The sequence below is a fragment of the Accipiter gentilis genome, chromosome 3 (genome assembly GCF_929443795.1).
Source record: "Accipiter gentilis chromosome 3, bAccGen1.1, whole genome shotgun sequence".
Taxonomy (NCBI): domain Eukaryota; kingdom Metazoa; phylum Chordata; class Aves; order Accipitriformes; family Accipitridae; genus Astur; species Astur gentilis.
In genome coordinates, this window is record NC_064882.1 from 24085672 (window position 1) to 24106533 (window position 20862).

At 36.1% G+C, this 20862-nt stretch overlaps 1 protein-coding gene across 1 annotated transcript in view; it reads left to right on the forward strand.

Moving 5' to 3' along the window:
- ARAP2 (ArfGAP with RhoGAP domain, ankyrin repeat and PH domain 2) overlaps positions 1–16451 on the forward strand; it is a 126454-nt gene extending 110003 nt beyond the window's left edge. The window contains exons 28-32 of the mRNA XM_049831967.1: positions 954–1036; positions 2442–2477; positions 2962–3025; positions 7499–7630; positions 13020–16451. Of these exons, the coding sequence (XP_049687924.1) occupies positions 954–1036; positions 2442–2477; positions 2962–3025; positions 7499–7630; positions 13020–13373 (669 nt within the window). The 3' untranslated portion in view covers positions 13374–16451. The remainder of the gene's footprint in view (positions 1–953; positions 1037–2441; positions 2478–2961; positions 3026–7498; positions 7631–13019) is intronic.
- The last annotated feature ends 4411 nt before the right edge of the window (positions 16452–20862 follow it).

Consider the following 20862-nt stretch of genomic DNA (forward strand, 5'->3'; position numbering starts at 1 on the left):
CTACTTATTTGCCTGGGCTTGTCTCCTGATAAATCTACTTGTTTTCCAGAGTATTGGGATGAACTATTATTGTTCTTGGAGGATGCTGTCCTTAAAGACCTGAGAGCTTTCCTGAGCTCCTTTACCCATCAGAGTTGCCTCCTCCTGTGCACACCCACCTATCAATTCCTTGAATAAGCCAAATGTTGCTCTTCTAATCTCCATGATCTGTCCTCTGCCAACTTGTCATTTTTATCCTCAGGATCTTGAGCTCTACTATTCCATGTAACTATGGCCAATACTACCATTGATTATCATCTTCCTGACCAGTTCTTCCTTGTCTGTGAATAGCAGATCCAGCTGTGCATCATCCCTTGTTGGCCCATCCAATAATGGTGTCAAGAATTTATCCCTGACACCTTCCAGAAATCAGCTGTATTGCTGTGTTGCCCTTCCAGAAGATAACAGGGAGAGAAAAGCCCTGCCTTCCCCATCAGAGTCAGGATCTGTTACCCAGAGACTTCCTTGGGTTGTTGAAAGACTTAATTTGCTTTTTTTTATCCTGATTGGGTAATCTGAAGCAAATACTCACCGTGATACTGCCCATCCCATAGAAGAGCTCCTTTAACAGAGGGCAGCCCCACTCCTTATTTTCCCCGACTATGTCTCTCAAAGAGCTTGTGTCCATATGTTGCAGCACTCCACTTTTGTGAATTGTACCACAGCATCTTCATTATTCCAGTTGTGTTACAGTTTTGTGACTTCACGTGGACCTCAAGTTCTTAATTAGTCTGCTTCCAGTAATAGTGACTGGCACACCTTGTTAATGGGAAAGAGAGAGAGAAAAACCATAATGATCTGTTAGAAAAGAGGGGTGCAGCCCATGAAAGAAGCCTAACTGTGAAGACAGTCATGTGGCATTTTCTCTTTTGCACATTCCTGATACAATAATTAGAATCTTATTTTATTTGCAGGCTAGCAAACCTGAAAAAGTGTTGCCTGTCAATTCCCTGAAGCTGTATCTTGGCGTGAAAAAGAAAATGAAGCCACCAACAAAGTAAGAATAGAAAAGAAAATAAGTTAAACACTGTGTAGCAAGGTACTTGTAGCATCTTCAAGAAAGGAGAACGTAAAACACTGTGGAACAAGGAAAAGTCAAGAAGCCAACTGAAGTATCCTGAATTAAATTACCCTCTATAATATTATTTGTTCTGTTTCTATCTCTGTTTTTGTGTTCCATGTTAACTCTTCTGTGCTAGGAAATTATTGATTGGCTTTTTCTAATCTTAAGGTACTATCTCTTGTGAATATGTTTGCTGCTAGCTCAGTTTTGTAGTATGTCCTGCATGTCATTGGTGGACATGCTTTCTTCGCACCAAGAAAAAAAGAGAGAAGAGAAAACCAGTCATGGCCTTTAGTGACAGTTCTTGTTGTTCAGTAGAGGATTTTCCTTTTTCAGGATCCTTATTATTTTGATGTTTTTTCTAGCTGAAGACTGCAGTGCCCTTTACAAACATCAGTACCTATGTCTCTGGAAAAGAGCAGTGAAAAATGACACCTGTTTTTCTCAGATGTTTCCAGTACTTCTTCAGTCAAAGCTTTGAGACACTGAGACAATGTACATAGGATCCTATACCAAGGGGATTCTAAGTTGGCTGTAGCCTTTAAACAGATCTGCTTGAACTTTTCCTTTATAGTTGGCACATCAAAACTCCCCCAAAAGGTCTGTAAATTTCAAAGCTTAGTTGTGTTAGAGAAAAAGTTGGTGGTTTGTTTTTTGGTTGGGTTTTTTTTTTTGAGCTAAGTGCAGAATGAGTAGGAGATTAGTACAAAATAGGAATACAAAGATTATGTAAATGAGTCTTTGCAGGTGGGTTCTTTGCTTGAGGTTTATTTTCAGTCTACTTTCAAAAGCAGACTTTGCAAAGTCTCTTCTGGAAACACAGGAGTGCCTGTGTTTCTTTCACCTTGGAGGCTTCATTGTGCATCTACTCCTACTTTTTTTTTTTTTCCTTCAGCAATTTTAAAATCTCTGTAAACTCATGTGATTCCTTCTGTTTATAGTGCAAGTATACCTCTCTTCCCTCTGTGACTTCCATACTGTAGTGGACTCTTTGCTGGGCACCATATTAGCAGTTCTACTTCCAGCAGCTTTCAGAAAAGTACAGCCACAGCCAAAATGAGGCAAGTAGTTAGCTGTCATCTGCAGGGTTTGGCTATACCCTTTGTCCAGAACAGAATGTTCATTACCTGCAAGTCAACTGTGAGAAAACGAGTAAAATCCATCATCAAACCCACAACTTCATTCTAGGTTTGCAGTACACACTTAAACTTTGTAAATTACACCCCCCCCCCCCTTACACTTAAAAGCACTATATCAAGGTAATGAATCTCTGCAGTTTGAGCAATATTTCCCTGTCTTGAGTTTCTGGAACTAATTTTTGAAATTTTATTTGTTTCAGCTGGGGACTTGCAGTATTTTCTGAAAAGCACCAGTGGTAGGTAAACGTGAAACACATGATTGGTTTAACTTCAGTGTTTAATATTTGTTGAAATGTTCAGTTTCAAAAGAAACATGTTTGAAAATGAATAGTCTATATTTTGCTTGCATGCTGACTTTTTGCTATGTTTTTCTTAATTAACTAAACAGTCTTAATTCATATGTTTTGGTAGTCTGTTGGGATTAGGTGTCTGTCCCTTCTGTGGCCATAAAGCAAACAATTTTCATAAATTTAGAATGATAGAATTTAAGCCTGTGCACATGCTTTAAATGAGGCATGTGCCTTGTCTTCAGACTAGCGTAAAGTGATAATTTGAAGTATTTGTATTTCCCTATCTTCTTATGGGAGTGTTAATAACTAGACAGCATTCATAAATGAATGTGAGCACGGTTTGAAGTTGTTTAGAAGCCTGTTCTTTAATATGTTTAACTACAACAGGAGTCTTTGTTGGTTTTGTTGTTAATTATATATTGTGTTCTAGGTATATATGTTGTGATGGACAAGATGCACAGATGGAGTGGATGATCAGCATTTTTACTGCACAGGTACTAATCTGATCAAAGAAATGTAACTTTTACTGCTGTTACGAAAATCCCATTAAACATTGATACGCATGTGTTATGGATATGTTATTGATAAAGTTGCAATGCCATTGAAGTTTCTGTAATACTCAGTGTAATGAAACTGCAAAAAGATGGCTCTTAGTCTATGAAGACTGTTATTTATAATGTCATTTTCATATGAAAGCTGAGTGCTTTGAGAGCAGGGGAGAAGATATTACATTCTGGCATCTTTTTTTTTTTTTTTCCCCCTGCTCTGTTGTTGAGAAGTTGGTTAAAGAAAGACAACTCCTTTCCTTTGCAGTAATATACGTCTTCTGGGTGAAATTCTGGCCATTGACCTAAAGGTTATGTCTGTGTGCCACAATGCCTGAGTGCTATTTCTCTGCTCGCTAGTTTGGATGCTGCATGCAAAGTAGTCATGAAAGAAGGGTGTCTTGTTTAAAAACAATGGTGTGAACTAGCCCTGCTGAAGAGCTGTGCCAATGCAGCTGTATTTCTCTGGTATCCATGTTAGCTTAGTTAACACTGATAATTAATTTTGTTGTATAGGCATTATCCTAAATTAAGTAACGTTTGTTACTAGATTGTGAGTAAGGAGGGTATACGTTTGGGTGCCATATAATGCATCCTTGCAAATGGAGTTTAATATTTACATAGGAGGAAGTGGGAGTAAGAGAGATGGGAAGAATTCATCCTGACAGGAGACTGGAACATAGTTTAAGGTTTTAAAAGGATTTTGTATTTGTGTCAGATTTTTTCCTGTCTTTCCTGTGATGTTCAAGGAACTTTGGGGAATATCACTGTGAATAAACATCACTAGATTTATGATTACCTGTGAGCTTTATGTATTACATGAAGTGGAGTAGGCACAAGACTGTTGCAATACATACTTCTTAGAGGCTTTCTAAAACACAATCTGACCTTCATAGATAGTAGTGCTAGAAGTATAATGCATGCCTTGTAAGTAAGACTTCCAAATTTTTGCCTTATTCAGCTCCCTTAACTGAAGTAACTATTGTAGTTTCTATGGAAACAGCCACTGGTCCTACCATACATCTCATGGGCATAACATGAGCGGTGTCACAACAAATAGGCTCAGAGGTTATTGATATAGGCTACTTAGAAACAACTCATAGAAGCTTGGTAACTGCTGAAGTCCTTTTGATGTAAAATCACAAGAAGGGCAATCTGTTAGGATTCTGATCAGGTAGTGTGGGATGTCGAACGTTCCTCTGACAATGTAGATAAAAAACTGAGAGACACTGCTCAATGTTCAGGATTTTTTTTCTAACAAAAACAATTCAATCATTTCATGTGCATTTAAAAAAAAACCTGCTGTGAATTAATTTTTTTTTTTAAACTTCTTTCTAATGAAGGAACAGTACAGTGCATTAGCAATACTAATGAGCTACATTGGGAGGGGTTTGGGGTTTTTTTAGTGGTTTTTTTCCTGTGGTGTTTGTTTTTTGTTTTTTTTAATCAGCATTCTGAAAAGCAGAAATGTTTTCAGTCTTTGAATTACATGAGAAATTAAGTGCTGACAATACAGATTTGCTGTATTGTTCTTATTACAATCTAGTGCTTTAAATATATTTTACAGCAAAAATCTCCTTGAGAACGCAATGGCTTATGTTGCTAAAGCATACTATAAGATCTGCAAATGTTTTGTATCATGCAGCAGCAGACATCATCCCATTTCTAAACCAGAAAACTGTAAATGTCAGCTGAGGTTATTTCTAGTTAAAATTTTCAAATTGAGGCCATTTCTAGGGAAGATAGCTTGTCTTTTACTTTATCTGTTATCACAGTATTTGAACACCTTTATGTTAGAGAGACAGCAAGGCAGCACATTTTATTTGTCAGTGGAATAGCTTAGATTACAAATTGAAAAATACTGTGAAGTAGTTTTTGAAGTGTTAAGACATTGACATTTAATGATCCAGTGCAATTAGGAGGGAGATAAATCTTTGTTACTGTGCTTCTTAGTGCTTGAGCAGAATGAGACTTTATTGGTAATTAATATAGGTAAGATAATAGTAGTATTGTTACCCTTTTTTCCCCTGTGTTCTGATAATGTTTATTCCTGTAGTATAAATAGTGCAGAGAATATAAATAGCAAAGTGCAGGTACCACTGTAATTAGTAACAAAAGTACTTTTGATACAGAAAATCAAGTTAGCCTGGAGGTTATTAATCTTGTACTTCAAGCTGGTAAATACTAAGAGGGTTTGAAGGAGGATGATTGTTTCTTTCAGTTCTATGCAAAATCATCCTGAAAAGTATGGCTAAAACTTGATTCTTGAATTCTATAATAGTTTTGTACAAAATCACTTAATAGCATATATAGTGTACAGTTGGAAGTAATTAATTGATATGAAGATGGATACAATAATATTCTTCCAGTTCCATTGCCTTTGATCAACTAGAGAGAGGCACATTATATTACCATGAGGTGCAGTTGAGCAGATAGGTCAAAACTATGAATAAATACATTTGTTATGTGGCCTAATACGTTGCTGGTATTTCTGATGTACTTTCACAGACTTCTATTTTAAGAAATGTTATAGACACAGAAGAGAAATCAGGCTGCTTAACTGACAGGGATAGTTTCCTTAAGCTTGCTGAGAATTAAGGGAGGCAGTTTCCTTTGGAAGCTGACTTAAAGTTTCTCAGTCACTTTCTGAATTGTATCTGTTTCTTGTATCTTGGTCCACAATAAACTGATTTTGGTTGGCAAGACCTGCCCTTTCGGATAATACCTTATCAACGTTTCATTGGAAGAAAATGTTCTTAATGTTCACTGGTGAGAACTCTTACAAGACTTTTGCATCACCCTGGTCAGCACCACGTGTGAGAATTTTTTACTCCATAAAGATGTGAATCTATAAAATGTTTTTTCTAAATCTGGAATTGGGGCTTCTGATTTCTAGACTGCTATTCTAAGTCAATAATCACTGATTCTTATGGCTTTTTAGTAGTAATGTTGTTTTTACTTGCAGACCATCTGCAAGTATGATCACAGCTCCACAACTGGATTTTTATATAGTCTTGAAGAGACTTGTTACTTCATGGATTTGGAAGATTGAATACCATTAAAAAAAATAAAGGACACTGAAGATCCTGACACCTGTGAAAAGAAATCTATGACAGATTTGGACAGTGTGACAGAATTGTTTAACTTGGAAGGGACCTCTGGGGATCATCTAGTCAAATCCCTCTGTTCAAAGCAGGGTCAGCTAGAGCAGGTTGCTCAGGGCTGTGTCTAGTCAGGTTTGAAAAACTGGAGACTCCACTTTTCTGGGCAATTTGTTCCAGTGTTTAACCACTCCCACAGTAAAAAAGGGTTGGTTTTTTTCTTATGTTCAGACAGAATTTCTTGTTTCCTATTTATTATAACTGATGCTTTGGATTAGTATTTTGCCAATATTTACATAAAGCATTCATGGCTTTCATTAGGGTTCCTTTACAGTTGCCAATATCCTTTGGAGTTGTGCTGATTTAGCTTTGTGCGCTCATCTCCGAGCTTTGGAAAGTATTCTTCTGTAAGCCTCCTACATCCTCTTTGATTCACAGAATCTTATTTTGAAGCTTTTTCAGGAAAATACTCTTACACTACTTTGTTCTCAGAGGTATCTTTCTGGTTACCATTAACATCACCAGAGGACTCTGTGAGCTTCAAGCACATGTGCTCAAATTTCTACATGTGAAATTCTACATGATCTGCTAATGAAAGTTAATTATAGACCTCTTACAGAAAGAGTTTTTAACATTTTATTTGAAATATTCAGTTAATGATATTTTTTTTTTTCTTCCCTTCTCTTCCCAGTCATGTTTTTCACACTGAAGCTTCACACTTTGGAGTTCTCCCCAAAACTGACCTGTTTCAGTAGAGCTAAAGCAAAGACTATCATTGAAGCCAGATCTGATCATTTGTAGATTGTGGTTTTGGTACATTCAGAATGTAAAGCCATTTCCTTTTGCATAACACATGTTGTTACTGTAGGTTAAGCAATTATTTTCTCCTAAACCATTAATATAAATTTTGAAACACTTGTTTGCAAATTGGGGTAATTTTATTTTATTTTAGAAACTTTTGTTGAGACTCCTGAAAGCATTTTTATGTGGAATTTTGAAATTTTGAATCAAGACAATGTGTGTTTCTTGTTTGATGATACTTTCTATTTTTAGAAGATAATTGGAATAATAATACGGAGGGAAGATGTTTGATACATGAAAATTGTATAGAGATATTTTGGTTCTGTTCACTCAATCTTGTGCAGCACTTACAAAATATTAACATAAGTTTAAGCATTGTAGTGTTTTCCCCCTTCTCCTACAGGAAGAGGGCATGGTTTTGTACAGTAGATAGCTTTTTCCAAGGGAGTTTTACATACAAAAGAATGTTGTGTATTTATGAAATTCCACACCAAAAATAAGGAATCATTTTGTTCTTCAGCATGCTGATACCTGGCCACCTGCTGGAAAAGCAAGAAAACAGTCTATAACCAAAAGTCCAAAGATTGGAGGCTTACCACTAATTCCTATTCATCAGGAGAAGAACACTTGTAAAATCAGAGGGAGTATAGAAGTAAGTGGGATTTAAACTTGGTGTAGAACTTCTAACCACAATGCTGTAATGTTAAATAGTCCAGTAATAATGAACTCCCTAGAGCTGGATAAATATGAAATGTAGATGCTCTTGTTATCAATATCCTTTTCATTGTTTTGTCATTAAATTGTCCTAACCTAAACTTGTGTCACCTCTTTGGCTGTTCAGTAAATCAGTAGTGGATTTTTATTTGTGTTTGGGGTTTTTTTTCAGCAATGATTGTTCATTAGAAGTAAATAGGACTTTTACCTGGAAATATAATTACATTATTACAGTGCACTTTATTACAGTTTTATTTTAATAAGGTCCTTGAAAACTGCCCTGCATGCCTATTCTACCATATCTTTTCTTCTGTCTAAAATAACCGCACCGTTGTAGTTATCTGCTTTGTGAGTGTAATGGAAAAGCTCAGATGGAGCTAACTGTGATACATTTAGGTTGTAATATTATTAGTCTCAAAGAAGAACAAGAGGCTTTAGTTACAACTCTTTGCAGAGACTGAGCTGTGTCACTGCATTACATGCACTAGTGATATGTCTCAGCCTTAGCATATTAGCTTGAGATAAATTTCTGGGATCCACACAGAGATACTGATGCCTGTGGGAAGGACTTACTTGCAGCAGAGAAGCAGCAGTGGAGTGGTAGTGCAGTGGTATAATAGTGGTAACTAATCTGAATGCAGCTGAGAATAAGTGTGGAAACAAAACATCTTGGTCCTTTGACTATATGCAGTATTATTTCTTACATGTTTTAGAAGATTTTGAAGGGAAGGTAGATAATATGGTATGTGTTATCAGTACTTACAGAGACAGTGGTTCAGGTACAGATTGGTGAAGCTGACTCAGTTCCATAGCAAACTAAAAGCAAAGGTAGTAGTGCTGTATCTAGAAGGCAACTCCACCTTACTTTTTTTACACTTTCTTCGGGCATTTCTGCTTTGCCTTACTAAATGAGTATAATACGGTATGAATGCAATTACGGTTTTCATATTTTGTTTAATTTGTCATTTTGTTTTAACCTTCTCTCAGAAAGTGTTTTTGCAATCCTTTGATAAGTTCCTTCTAATGTTTGCATTTTTAAACTTTTTTGATAAAAGTAAATCATAGGTCTTGTAATTCAAAAAACTTCATAACCCTTAGGTATGTCTCTTACCTGTCCTTTGTGCAGGTACAGTAGAGATCTCTAATACATTCTTTGAGATGGCTACAAATTCAGACATTCTAGGATAAAGGTTTTATTGGATTTTGAACTTCATTATTTAAATTCCTTAATACCTTATCATACTAGGATTATTTTATTATTGTTGATGATAATGTGCCTCACTGGGAAGGAGTCTAATGTTTTGTACTGCAACTTAGAGGAAGTCTGCATTTAAACTTAAAAGTAGAAGATCACAGTCTTCGTTATTTATGCCATGACTAGATCTAGAGAAGTTTTATGCAAAGGGTATTTGCATACCTTAGGAAGGTTAACACAAGATTATATAATGGAAAATAAAAACTAACACTTTTTTTACATGGAAAGCCAAAACTGGAATGAACAGTAAAATAGTGGTGGAAAGTAAGTATATGATATTGTTTATTAAGGAGAAATATTGTACAGCAGTGTAGTCAGTAAAGCAATAGATAGCCATTTGGAGACCACACCTTCAGTCTTTCCATGGATTTGTAGTACTTCAACAAGCAAAAATATCTCCCATTTTAAAGCATTAGAGAGTAATAACAGGAGCAAGCATTTTCTGAAAGATGCTGGTTTATGAAAAATGGAGGTCTGTTTACAGACCAATGCATATACTTGTAGTAGAAATTTGATCAAAGTTATCTTCATATAGGCGGGAAAAGAGACTGAAAGTTTTCCAAACAGTGAAAAAATTAACATCTTTGTGATGTGAAGGTAAGTGGGAGAAAAAACCCAAACCAACTCAAAGATACCCAGAAACCAATAAGTTTGATATTAATTTCTGTGCTAAAGAGTCTTTATTGAATGTCTTCTTTTTTCCCATTATTGGAAGTAGTTTTACTGTGTGCTAACAAGATAAATATATAATACAGAATGTTTGAAAGCACTGTAGAACTAAGAATCCTTCTAATAACAGACAGAATCATAAGATTTCCATTATTTCTGCACCAAGTGTTGCATACATGGATAGTGCATTTAAATTATGCATAGTTCTCATATAGAATCATTTAACTGAAATACAAATACATTGCTATATATCTGCATTAAGTCTGTAATTTTATTTCAAAATACAGGAAGATTGAGGAATGAGGAAAAACTTTCTTTCAAGCCATGGTCAAATACCACACTGACTTATAATAGGTTATACCTGTGTAGTATTTTGAAAGGAACAGTATGTCACAGGGATAATGGAGGATGCAAATAGATAGAGCTGCTCCTTATTTTTTTGCTGTCGTGCAGAAAAGGATAAAATGTAGTTAGATGTACATATTATTATCAATTTATTCACCAATTGCTTGATTAAGGGGCTGAAATTTAGAGGCAAACAGCTGCTTCTAACATGAAATTGTTGCTTTTTACATTAGGTGTTATTGGGAGAACGGAACGGAGCAGTGTTATTTATAGCATGTGACCAACAGTGGGCAGTGGATCAAATACTAAGAAATAATAATATTAAGAAATTTGATGTGGCAGTTTTGTTCACACATCATTTTGGTATGTTATAAGGGAAACTGTTTATAACTCGAACTGTTAGTGCTCTAATTTGAATAACAGAATTTGGGTCCATCACTTGATGCACTTACAATGCAAATGTCTGGGAATTAGGATTTCTTTATATACTGAATCTGCTTTAAAAGTTGAAAATGTTGAGTAGTAGTCTGTGTTAAGGGGCTACGTGCCAATATACAAGACTGTTTCACAGAAGTAGGCAACCTTTAGGTTTGAGTGCTGTATTTGATCTGGTCCTACTTTCATTATATAAAGGGCTCCTGCTATACCCAGTTTAGCAGGAGACCTATACTGATTTCAGAAGCGTAGTTGGTATTTTTCTTCTTGAAAGATGCAAAACTGAAACATGATGTAAAAAATTCTGTAAATAGATAATTGTTGCTCCTGACTGAATTTCACCAGTAATTCATATCTTAGTTTGCTGAGTAACAGTGAATAGCTTGGAGTATGTTACTGTGTTTTCTGAAAGGTACTGCATGACAATTTACATTTCACATATTACATGGATATTATCACAGATAGTCCTTTTATTATTAGTTTACTAATTGAACATGAATCACTGGTGATAATCTCACTGTTTTCTTGTTCATGCAAGAGCATTATTTTAAATGGAAAGAAATTATTTTAAATGGAAAATTATAGCTTTTTCAAATATTTGGCAGAACAGAACTCCCCACATTCATGAGTCATTGGGACAGTTCCTCAGTTACCTTGAACTTTTTTTTTACTGAATATAGCTGAACATGTTAAATATTAGGATGCTTCTTGCTAGCTTAGGTGATAACAGGAGATTCTAAACTGGTAGCAGTTGTTACTGATGGCGGAAGAATTAAAAGAGTCTTCAGGGAAGCTAAAATCTGCTCCATAGCATGCACCAGTGGTAACCCATGTAGCAGTGTGAACTCTTGCGTGCATTGTTGTTGTGGGACTGATTATTTTGCGTATCATGGCCACTGGTACTTCATTATTAATGGGTAGTTTTCATTGTTGCTCAATGCAACTAGAAATACCAGCCTCCTTAATGCTAAAAGTGATATCAATAAAATAACTCCTTTCTCTGCTCTTTTAAAAATTGTGATTTATATCATCTAAATGTTTATGTCTTGTATTACTGAACAGGTACTAGCTCAGGTGAAATTTCAAGAGACTGCACAAATTTAGACTTTGTTTTATAGCTTAGATCTCTTCAATGTAGACTCATTTAATATTTACTGTTTTTCTTCCTACACAGCAACTAATTTGCTGCATCAACATTCATTTTTTGTAATGGGCTTATGTTTGCTGTCCTCATAAAGAAAGAAATGTCACTGTAAAACAAATAAGAATGGTAGAGGAATTTGCTGTATTCTGTCTGCTCAGTTGGTGTGGCAGTAGGCAGATCATTCCTTTTGTTGAAGAGCCTTATAGTTCTCAAAGAAAATGAGGTCTTGGAATTCTTCTTTCATATATGACATCTTTGTTGACTACTAGAAGATGCTCAAAGCTGAGGGAGACTTTGATTCTTTTTGTCTTTCCTGTGTGGCACTTGTTCAGTTTGGCTGGATTTTTATGGAGTTATTAATGCGTAGCATATGAGCAAGTTGTCTCATCAAATCTTGGTATCTCATATATGTTAATGCAAACATGAAAAAATATTCAAACACTAGAGAGGAGCTAGTTTAGATACATCTACATGAGTGTTCTAGTTAGGATCTGGAGTGCACTTAAGGAGCAAGTCTTCCAGTTGTTGCCATTTACTGTGTTTTGTTTCATATTGTGGAGTGGTTCTGGAGCATGTGAACTTGGATTGCTTTCAGATGAAACTGAAGTTGAAGGTGTTCTGCAGGAGCATATCTAATGCACTGCAGTCAAAAATAGGCCTTCTGCCTGTAGGAGAAAGCTAAAACTAGTCTGAATTGTATTAAAAAAAAAAAAGGCAAGAGCCCTGAAATACTGTTAGTGTGGATGTCGGGTTCTCAGCACTTTCTTTGACTGTACAGATGTGCTCCTAATGGGCCACACCAGTTGCGAATTTAAATGCAGCATTTGATTTACCTTTCATTTACTACAGCTTAAGAACTTGAAACAGCCCACCAATACGGAACAGTTGCATTGCCATCAGTTTGTTGTTTTATCTGCGTTCCCAGTATATTACTTAAAATTGCTAGCCAAAATTTGAAAAAGCAGACAGGCTTTATAATTTATCAGGTAGTCCTGAACAGCTGCTGAAAATGTTTATGTGATCATGTAAAATTATCTTTTTTTATATTCATGTAGCTTAGTCATTAAGTTATTAAAATTGCAACATTCTCAGTTGTATTTGTTCAATTTAAAAATTTTGAGTTATACGTGGATCTCCTGTAAACCATCACAATTTAGTCTACTGTGGTAGAATGAAAAATCAAACTGTGAATATATGAAAATGAATGTCTTCATGGTCATGGTGCATTTAACTGAGATTTATGTAATTTCCGGAAGTATCACTGATTGAGAAAATATGCTCACTTAAAATGCTTACTAAATGATAATAACACAAATTGTGGGAATTTAAAACTACTAACTGTGCTGTCTTGGCTCTTGAGTAAAATTGATTTTTCTTTTAAACTGTTATGTGAAACTAATGAGCAAAAATTGCAATCTAAATATTATTGAATATTGTGTGAATGTGAATGACCTTATTTCTCTTCACTTGTTTGCTCAGAATATAGAACTGCAATCTGGGAAACCAAAATTCAGTGAGCATCATGAAAATGACTTTCTGGAAGAAAGAAAAAACTTGAAAGAAAAAGCATCTATTGTGGCACAGTGTTTGGAATGGAAGGAGGAGAAAGTGCGAAATCATGCAAAAACACATCGGAGCTTGATCTCTGTTGAGGATGTAGGTGCAGGGATGACAGACCTACACCAAAACCGACATAAGGCACTGAAGAAAAATAAGAACAAACCAAACAAAACTATTTCGGAATTAGATAACAAATTACCATCAAATGTGATTCAGGAACTAAATACAGTGCTGCAGAAGCACAGAACAGTTCATGATGAAACCTCCAGCTGATTTCCTGAGTTTGAAATTTAATATATGTGTGTGTGTATTTTCTGAGCAAAAGTAGTCTTTTTTTAAATGTCTGTAGTTTATACAGTGCAGAGGAAATATGTTTGTTTATATGCAGTTGTTGATCTTGTATATGCATATGCCACATGTTATAATTTAAGACTGAACTGAGAAAAGTGATTATGTAAAACTCCTGAAATTTGGAAGTTTTCCTGTGCAGTGCAATGACACCAGGGTTTTGACTATTATTTTTTTGTTGCAGATTTTTTTTGATATATTAATTCTAAGCACTATAAAAACCTTTTGCTCTGTTTATATTCTGTGCCATCTTGTAAGTACTGGAGAGAATATACACTGAAATTCATACTGTTGGCCTGCAATATTTTTAATTGTCTAACACTAGAAAAATGAGTAACGTCTGCTTTAAAAAGAAATTTTGCAGAGGTTTTTTTTTTTTTTTGTATTTAAGAATAAAATTAGTATCTGCTTCCATAGATTTGTCTTCTGACAGAGCAGCATGTGAAAGAATCAAAAGGGAGAAGAATGTAGTAGATAGAACGTATTAGTTCTTGTATCTCAAAACTGTGTCTATATGGTGTACATCTGATTATGACCTCTAAGCGATGAGAGAGAATACTGAGGATGGCAAAAAGAAGTCTTCAAAGCAACATGTAATTTAAAAGGGTATATGAATTGGAAGAGTAGCACCATCTCTTTTTGCTCAACAGGCTGGAGTGATTTTATAAACAGACCCTGGTTAGCTCAGGGTGACAAAGGCAGACTTTTCTATCACTGGATGGAGCTTCCTTGGTGCTGACAAGGTTGCTGGCATCTGATGAATACTTAGTATTTACATGAGAAATTAATTTCCTTAAGAAAAACATGGTCCCCACACAAACATATCTCTCTGAAGGGTACTAACTCACTCAAATAAGAAGTACCAGTTCCTAAATGGGTGAGGAGATTAACCTCGCAGTTTACCATGAGGACAAAGGTGAACAGTATGCTGTTTGCAGGGACTAGGAAATGCTTGTGCTACAACTGTAGCACAGCTCTTCGGAGTGTGAGGAGAGGTCCCAAGGTTAAGACAACCGCCTTCTGTGCTGCTTTCTGAGTATGTATGTAGCAGTTCCTGAAGATACATGATGTACTACCCTGCAGCTACTTCGGGTTTTAAGCCCCAAGTTCCTTAAATTTAAAAATCGGAATCTGGCTTCAAAACAAAACCTATGTGAGCAATGAAATTATTTGGTTTTCTTCAGTTCTGTGGATCTCGCCTTCAGTTATCCCATGGGATTGCCTCCCTCCTCTCTCATGGCATATCCCAGGTTTTACTTTGTCCCGTAACAGCTGGATGGGCAAAAGGCACTGCTGTGCTGAGGCTGTTTCCAGGTGTTTCAGATGCTGTCTGGTTAAGCAGCAGGACCAACAGAGCAGAGAGCTAATGAGATCACTCTGCACCTTTGCTTCAGGGGAGGCATTAATAACAGCATCTGCTTTATTTTGCTGCTGTCCCTTTTGTGGTCTGATTAGCCACACTGCCGCAGATTTTCACCAGCCTTTTAGGAACTTACTGATGCCTGCCTTTAGTGTTCCTCAAGTTTGATTAGAATTGGCCAGGCTTCGTAGGGTAGAAGAGAGAATTTTAACCTATTTCTTGGTTATTGGAAATGGTTTTAGATAGTCTTTTAATTCCTTAAAATTTCAGAGGAAAAAATCAGTTTAATCAGCATCAATGACATTTGATTTTTATTAATGAATAGTTTTGAGGATGCTTTATCTTACTACTGAACTTCTTCCCATACAGAGCAGTATGCTTACTTATCCCCCCTTCTATTTTTGGTCGTCACAGGTGCCATAACATTTTTCACATCATTTACTTCTATTCTTGATTGCATTGAGCAGCTTAATTGGAAAAATAATTTATTTGATTGAAGAAATTAGACAAATTACTCAATGTACCTGGCAACTCTGCTAGGAAGTATGGGGAAAATGAGATCAAACTCAAATATTTTTATAGCATTTTGTATTTATTCTTCTGGAACGTAGCACTGACAAAGCAAGTTTAGTCTTTCAGAGTTTGCACTTGCCATATTTGACCAGTTGTTAGAACTGAAATGACTTTGTAGATTTTAATTTTCCCAGTGCACTATTGACTGTTTTGCTACCTTTAATTTGTAATTGACCCTCTTCTAATCATTGAGGTCCTGGCTCAAGAAAGCATATAAGCCTGAACTTAAATTGTATTGACTAAAGCCATTGCTTAATGTTAATAAGCACATTCTTAAATGCCGATTTGAATTGGGGCCTAATCTCCTCAGGAGAAATTACTTCACTTTCTGTCTGAGGCTGGGCCTGAATGTACTGTTTACAGTTGTACTTTTATTTGGAAGTATTTCTCAGTATTGAGTTATGGTTGCGGTATTGTTTATCTTTTTATTGGATTCTTAAAAACAACATTCACGTCACTGCTGAAAGCCTCATGCATCATTTAAGCCCCTACGCTAATGGAATAAATGGAGCAATGGAAGGGGTTTGTGCATTGAAGTGAATATGTCCGTGAAGAAAATGTTTTGTGTATTTTTATTGGATCTAAGGTCTACAGAAACACTTGTTCTATTTCAGAAGCATATCATACATAAAGTATCTGTATGGCTGCTGTTAAGAGGCCCTAAAAATCAAGAAGAAAAGATGTTTACTAAAATATGTTTAAATTTGGGGTTGTATGTGTACATACACAAATACTCGCACTATATACATGTATATGTGCAGACAGTTACATGCGCACCCACAGAGACACACTGAATGGTGACAATGTTAACCCAAGGAAAATTTAATTGGGAAAGTAGAAATTAAATTTGCAATGAAGTATTCCAAATAAGTGTCAAAGTTTTGGACCAATTATCTGACATATCATTGTTGCACTACACATTTCAGACTGATTTAAGACCTGCAGAATGAATGTGTTTTGTTGCAATATCTTAATGGCTGCTGATGTTTTATTGTTCCTGTGCCATGTCGTGGAATGGTAAAGGAAGTGTAATTTTCAGAGAATAAATGGTAATTATTTGAATAAAAACTATTTCTCTAAAATAGGCAATGGGTTTTGGTTTTTTGTTGGGGTTTTTTTCAGGAAAAAAAATCAATAAAAATGTTTTTTTAAAAAAAATAAAGACTTATGTATGCCTTTGCATGTGAAAGCTGTTGAATAACCTGGTGCTAACCTTTTGATCTGTAAAATGAAGTTAAATAAGACACAGATATTTGATGTATGGGTTTATAGCAGTGGAAAGACTAGGATTAAAATCTCAGTAAATCTCAGGTTCATCATTCCTTTGTTAGACTTCTGCAACCATCATAGGTGTAAAGCTGATGTGTGACCATTGTTTATGCTAATTGTTTTAACATAGTGCCTGTTTTCTGTTTGTGTGGGTTTTTTCACATTAGGATGGGGGATAGAAACAACCCAAAACCTGAAGGAAAATACAAGCTGGAATCTATTTTCTTTCTTCCTGTAGCCGAGCTGAATATTGGCTACTATTTTGGAATTTTTCTTTGAAACGGCTCTTTTTCTGAGATACTCTTTTGGGCTATCAGTTCAAAAGAGAAGTTTGACTAATAGGTTTTGTGCTTCAGCAGAGACTGCTTTAGTGTAGGGTCGATTTGACCAGCTGAGATCTAGAGTGCATTCAGGCAGAGCTTACCTTTACTGTGTGAGTCAGATTGAGACACAATTTCTGCATTATAAGGTTTTGCGAATGTTATCCACGAATCTGTCCAGTGGGGGAAGGATATCCCCAAAGATTTCTTCAGTTAACGGGGAGGGCTTGGCTATATAGTTGATTGTTGTTTCTTTTTTGTGAAGAGCTCTGGGCTGTTGTACCTGAAGCGAGTTGTTAGGATGCCACTGGCTCTGTCTGCCAGAGGCACCCCGGGGTCCCTTCCACCGTCCATACGGGGGTAGTTTTGGACAGCTCTGCAGATACAGGTTTATCAGAGAGTAAAAGTTACGGGACTTTTATCTCACTGCTATGATTCTTCTCTCCCCTGATACAGTGCTGGCACCGTTTGTGTTCCTATGAGCACTGCCAGGTTACCACCACCTTCACATCTCAGGTTTCAGATTAAGGAGTCTGGGAAAAAACTTACACGCTCTGCTGGGGATGGTGGTGGTGCCTGCAGGAGTCAGGAGGTAACGGGGGGTGGGGTGGGGTGGGGTGTGTGTCTTACTGGCTGAGACACTTTATTATGAGCCTACCCTGTCATACCACCTTTCTGACTTTTAAATCCTGTTTTCCGGTGCAAGCTGTTTCAGTGGGAGAGAATCAGTTACTAGACCATTGCTGGCAGCCGAATTAGAACTTCAGTTGTGCCTGAGTCCAGATGGAAAATGAAAAGGAAAAAAAAAAAAACAAAACAAAAAACAAACCAAAATGTACTGGCTCAAGTCCTTGTTGTGGAGCATAGCATGCTCTAAAAAACACATTCTATTTGGGCTACTTAAGGCAAATCTGCAGTTTCAATATGTTACTTGAGGAAACCTGAACTATATTATGTGTGGGGTAGAAACAGATTACCTTGATAGATGGATAGAACGTATTCCAAGTTGAGTTGTTCAAAAAAATATGTACTAAATTGCAAAGCTGAGCCTATTGCAGCAAGATTGACTGGGAAGATTCAGAATGCTTGGATGTGGTCTATTCCTGCTTCTGACCCACCAGAAATACTCTCTGTGCTGTCAAAAAAAGTATTTGTCAAACTCGGTAGTTTCTGAGGTTAGATCTTTCTCTGTAAAAAAGGCAGGAAGACTTGCAAAGTTTTCTTCATGATTCATACTAGGTCCATCTGCAGCTCAGAAAGGGGAAAAACAGTCCTGCTATTTTAGTTCTTACACTGTTGTAGCTTAACTGTCTAGTTACTGTCTTTACTGAAACTTCTTTAAGAATATTCCTGTTATGCTTTGCTGCTTGTGATTTACTAGAAAATCATGGCAATCTGTGATACTGAAGAGAAAGGAGGATATGGACGTTAATGCCACAGTTTCAGTAGGCAATTGTATCTTCCTATGTACCTATACTCTTGCACTGCAGTACGGGTGTTTGGGGTGCTTTAGTACTTGCTTAGCCTACCTGACCTTCCTTTGAGCCCTTCTTGCTTTTTGTTCTAGACTCTATTCTGTGTCATAAACTCTGGAACATTCTAATCTTTAGGTTGCTTCCATCAACACTCCCATTCTGCTCATTGACTTGATGTGGTTTTGCTCTGCTTTTCTAATTTATGACTAGAAATGTAGCTGTGATTTCTGTTTAGATCCCATGACATCTCTGACTATTCACTTTCGCTTGGTTTGCAGATGGCATGTGCATTATGGTCAAGCCCAGTATATCAAGCTTGCCTTAACCATTATCTTCAATCCCGGTAGAGATCTTCTTAGTGTTTCCTTATAGAGAAAGGGATTTCACTGAACTGGCCAAGAGAGAGAGGTTTTGATGCTGACAAATAGGTGTTGCAAAGTTCTGTAACCCATTTCTATAAATGCCCCTGAAGGTCTTCTACATATTTAACTTTGTAGTCCTCAACAAATCAGAAGACAAACTAAAGCAAATATACTCTGTTTGCCTTTTAAAATTATTTTAGTTCAGTGCCTTAATGATTCTATAATATGTCTTGTGCCTAGTAATAAAGAATGCAATGTCTTGCAAATTATACCTTCGGTTACATGAACAGTAAAGCCTTTTCTTTCAAAACTTAATTATCATTGGTTTGTCCAGTACTGCAGACTGCTTAATAGGTCTGAATAAATAAAGGTTTGCTGTACGTATGAGTTCTATAAGTTGTCATTTTCTCCCCTATTTGCTTTTCCAGTATGTTCTATTTAAAAGCTAATAATGTGTTTTTATTTGACTAGTTTTGCTTTATATGTCTTATTTAAATTACACCACGATTGAAATATAATTTCTTCAAATATACTTCAGTCATTAGCCTTTAGTTTATTGTATCTTAGTAGTTTACACCTGTGATTGGTGTCTAGCACTCAAGTTTGTTTTCAGGATGGTTTTTTTTCTGCTGTTTACTCATTCGTCTTATACATTGGAACTGTTCAAGCTCATTGGAGGATAAATATCATAAACTGCATATAACAATCCTAAGGTCTTCCCAGGCTGTTATAGATAGAACATATTTCACATGAGGATCCTTACAGGCATTCCTTCCAGGGGAGACCAGGTTTCATGGGAGATTATACAACTTTCAAGTAGGAAAATTTGTCTTCAAATCTTGGTTAAATCACGGAGTACATTTTATCCATACCCTGGAGACTGCTGGTTTAGTTCCCTTTCTGTCACTTTTTGGTCTTGTATAGTACAGCTTAGGTAAATGATTTTTTAAAATGTTGGTATAGAATCTGTTCTAAGGACTAGTTACAGAAAAAATAAATATGAAATATCTGTAAAATAGCAAGAAATCCCACTATTAGCTTAGGAAAGTTTCTTTTTTACTCTTCAAATAGCAAAATAGAAGTAAACTCAGAGTCACTGCTTTTTCCTCCCAGCTTTTAAAGAAAAGTTCTCACTAGCTTGATGAACTTTCTATGAATTTTCAATATTAGTAACTGAGTTTCGTTTAGAAAGCTTATCTTCCAAGACCTTTTATGAAGGTTTGGTTTCCTACAAACTAGCTACATCACAGCAGCATTAACTTGTTTAGTTCCCTCTGAATAGTAGTTCTGGGATAAATATATATCCTGTGATGATTATTCATCTTTTTTAATGTCAGTCAGGAAAAAAATTCAAAAGTTTCCCATATATGACTGAATTCATAAAAAATGCAAATTTAGGATATTTCCTATTAGAATTTGTCAAAACAACCTGACAATATTAGGCAAAGTATTGCTATTGAAATTCAACTTGAATAATACAGCCTTGATTTGTTATGGCCAATGATGAGGAAGTAGTTACAGGGAATGTGACATTTCTGCAGTTAGCAGTTAATTTATCTCCAGCTGAGTCTCTTGTGGCCATCTCTTTCTCCAAACTCCTTGGGTTTCAAAAAAAAAAAAAGGCATTAATTCAGAATTCCAAATGTACAGCCAGAGATCCATCTTGAAAATTCTATTTAAAAAAAACAACCCACAAAAAATGGCCCTCCTCCTTAATGTGTTTGCATAAGCTCCTGTATTAAATCATTTTTGAGTGTCATGTAACAAAACAGAGGGATGACTCCCATGCGGAAACACAAATCAGCTCTGCAATAGGTAAATGCTGTTTGCCTTAGAATAGTTTTCTCCATCAGGTGGGTTAGGGTGATCAAGCAAATATTTCAAATGGCATGAAACAAGGTCAGAAGTCATTGGCAAGAAATTGCACCTTTGTCTTGCTGAGGACTTCAGAGAGAAATGTTCTTTCCATGGTTTCATCAACTTTTTCAGTTATAGAAAGGCCTCAAATGTAACTCGAGGAAGTGGAATGTAGCGTTTCCCTCATTCCCTGCCAGC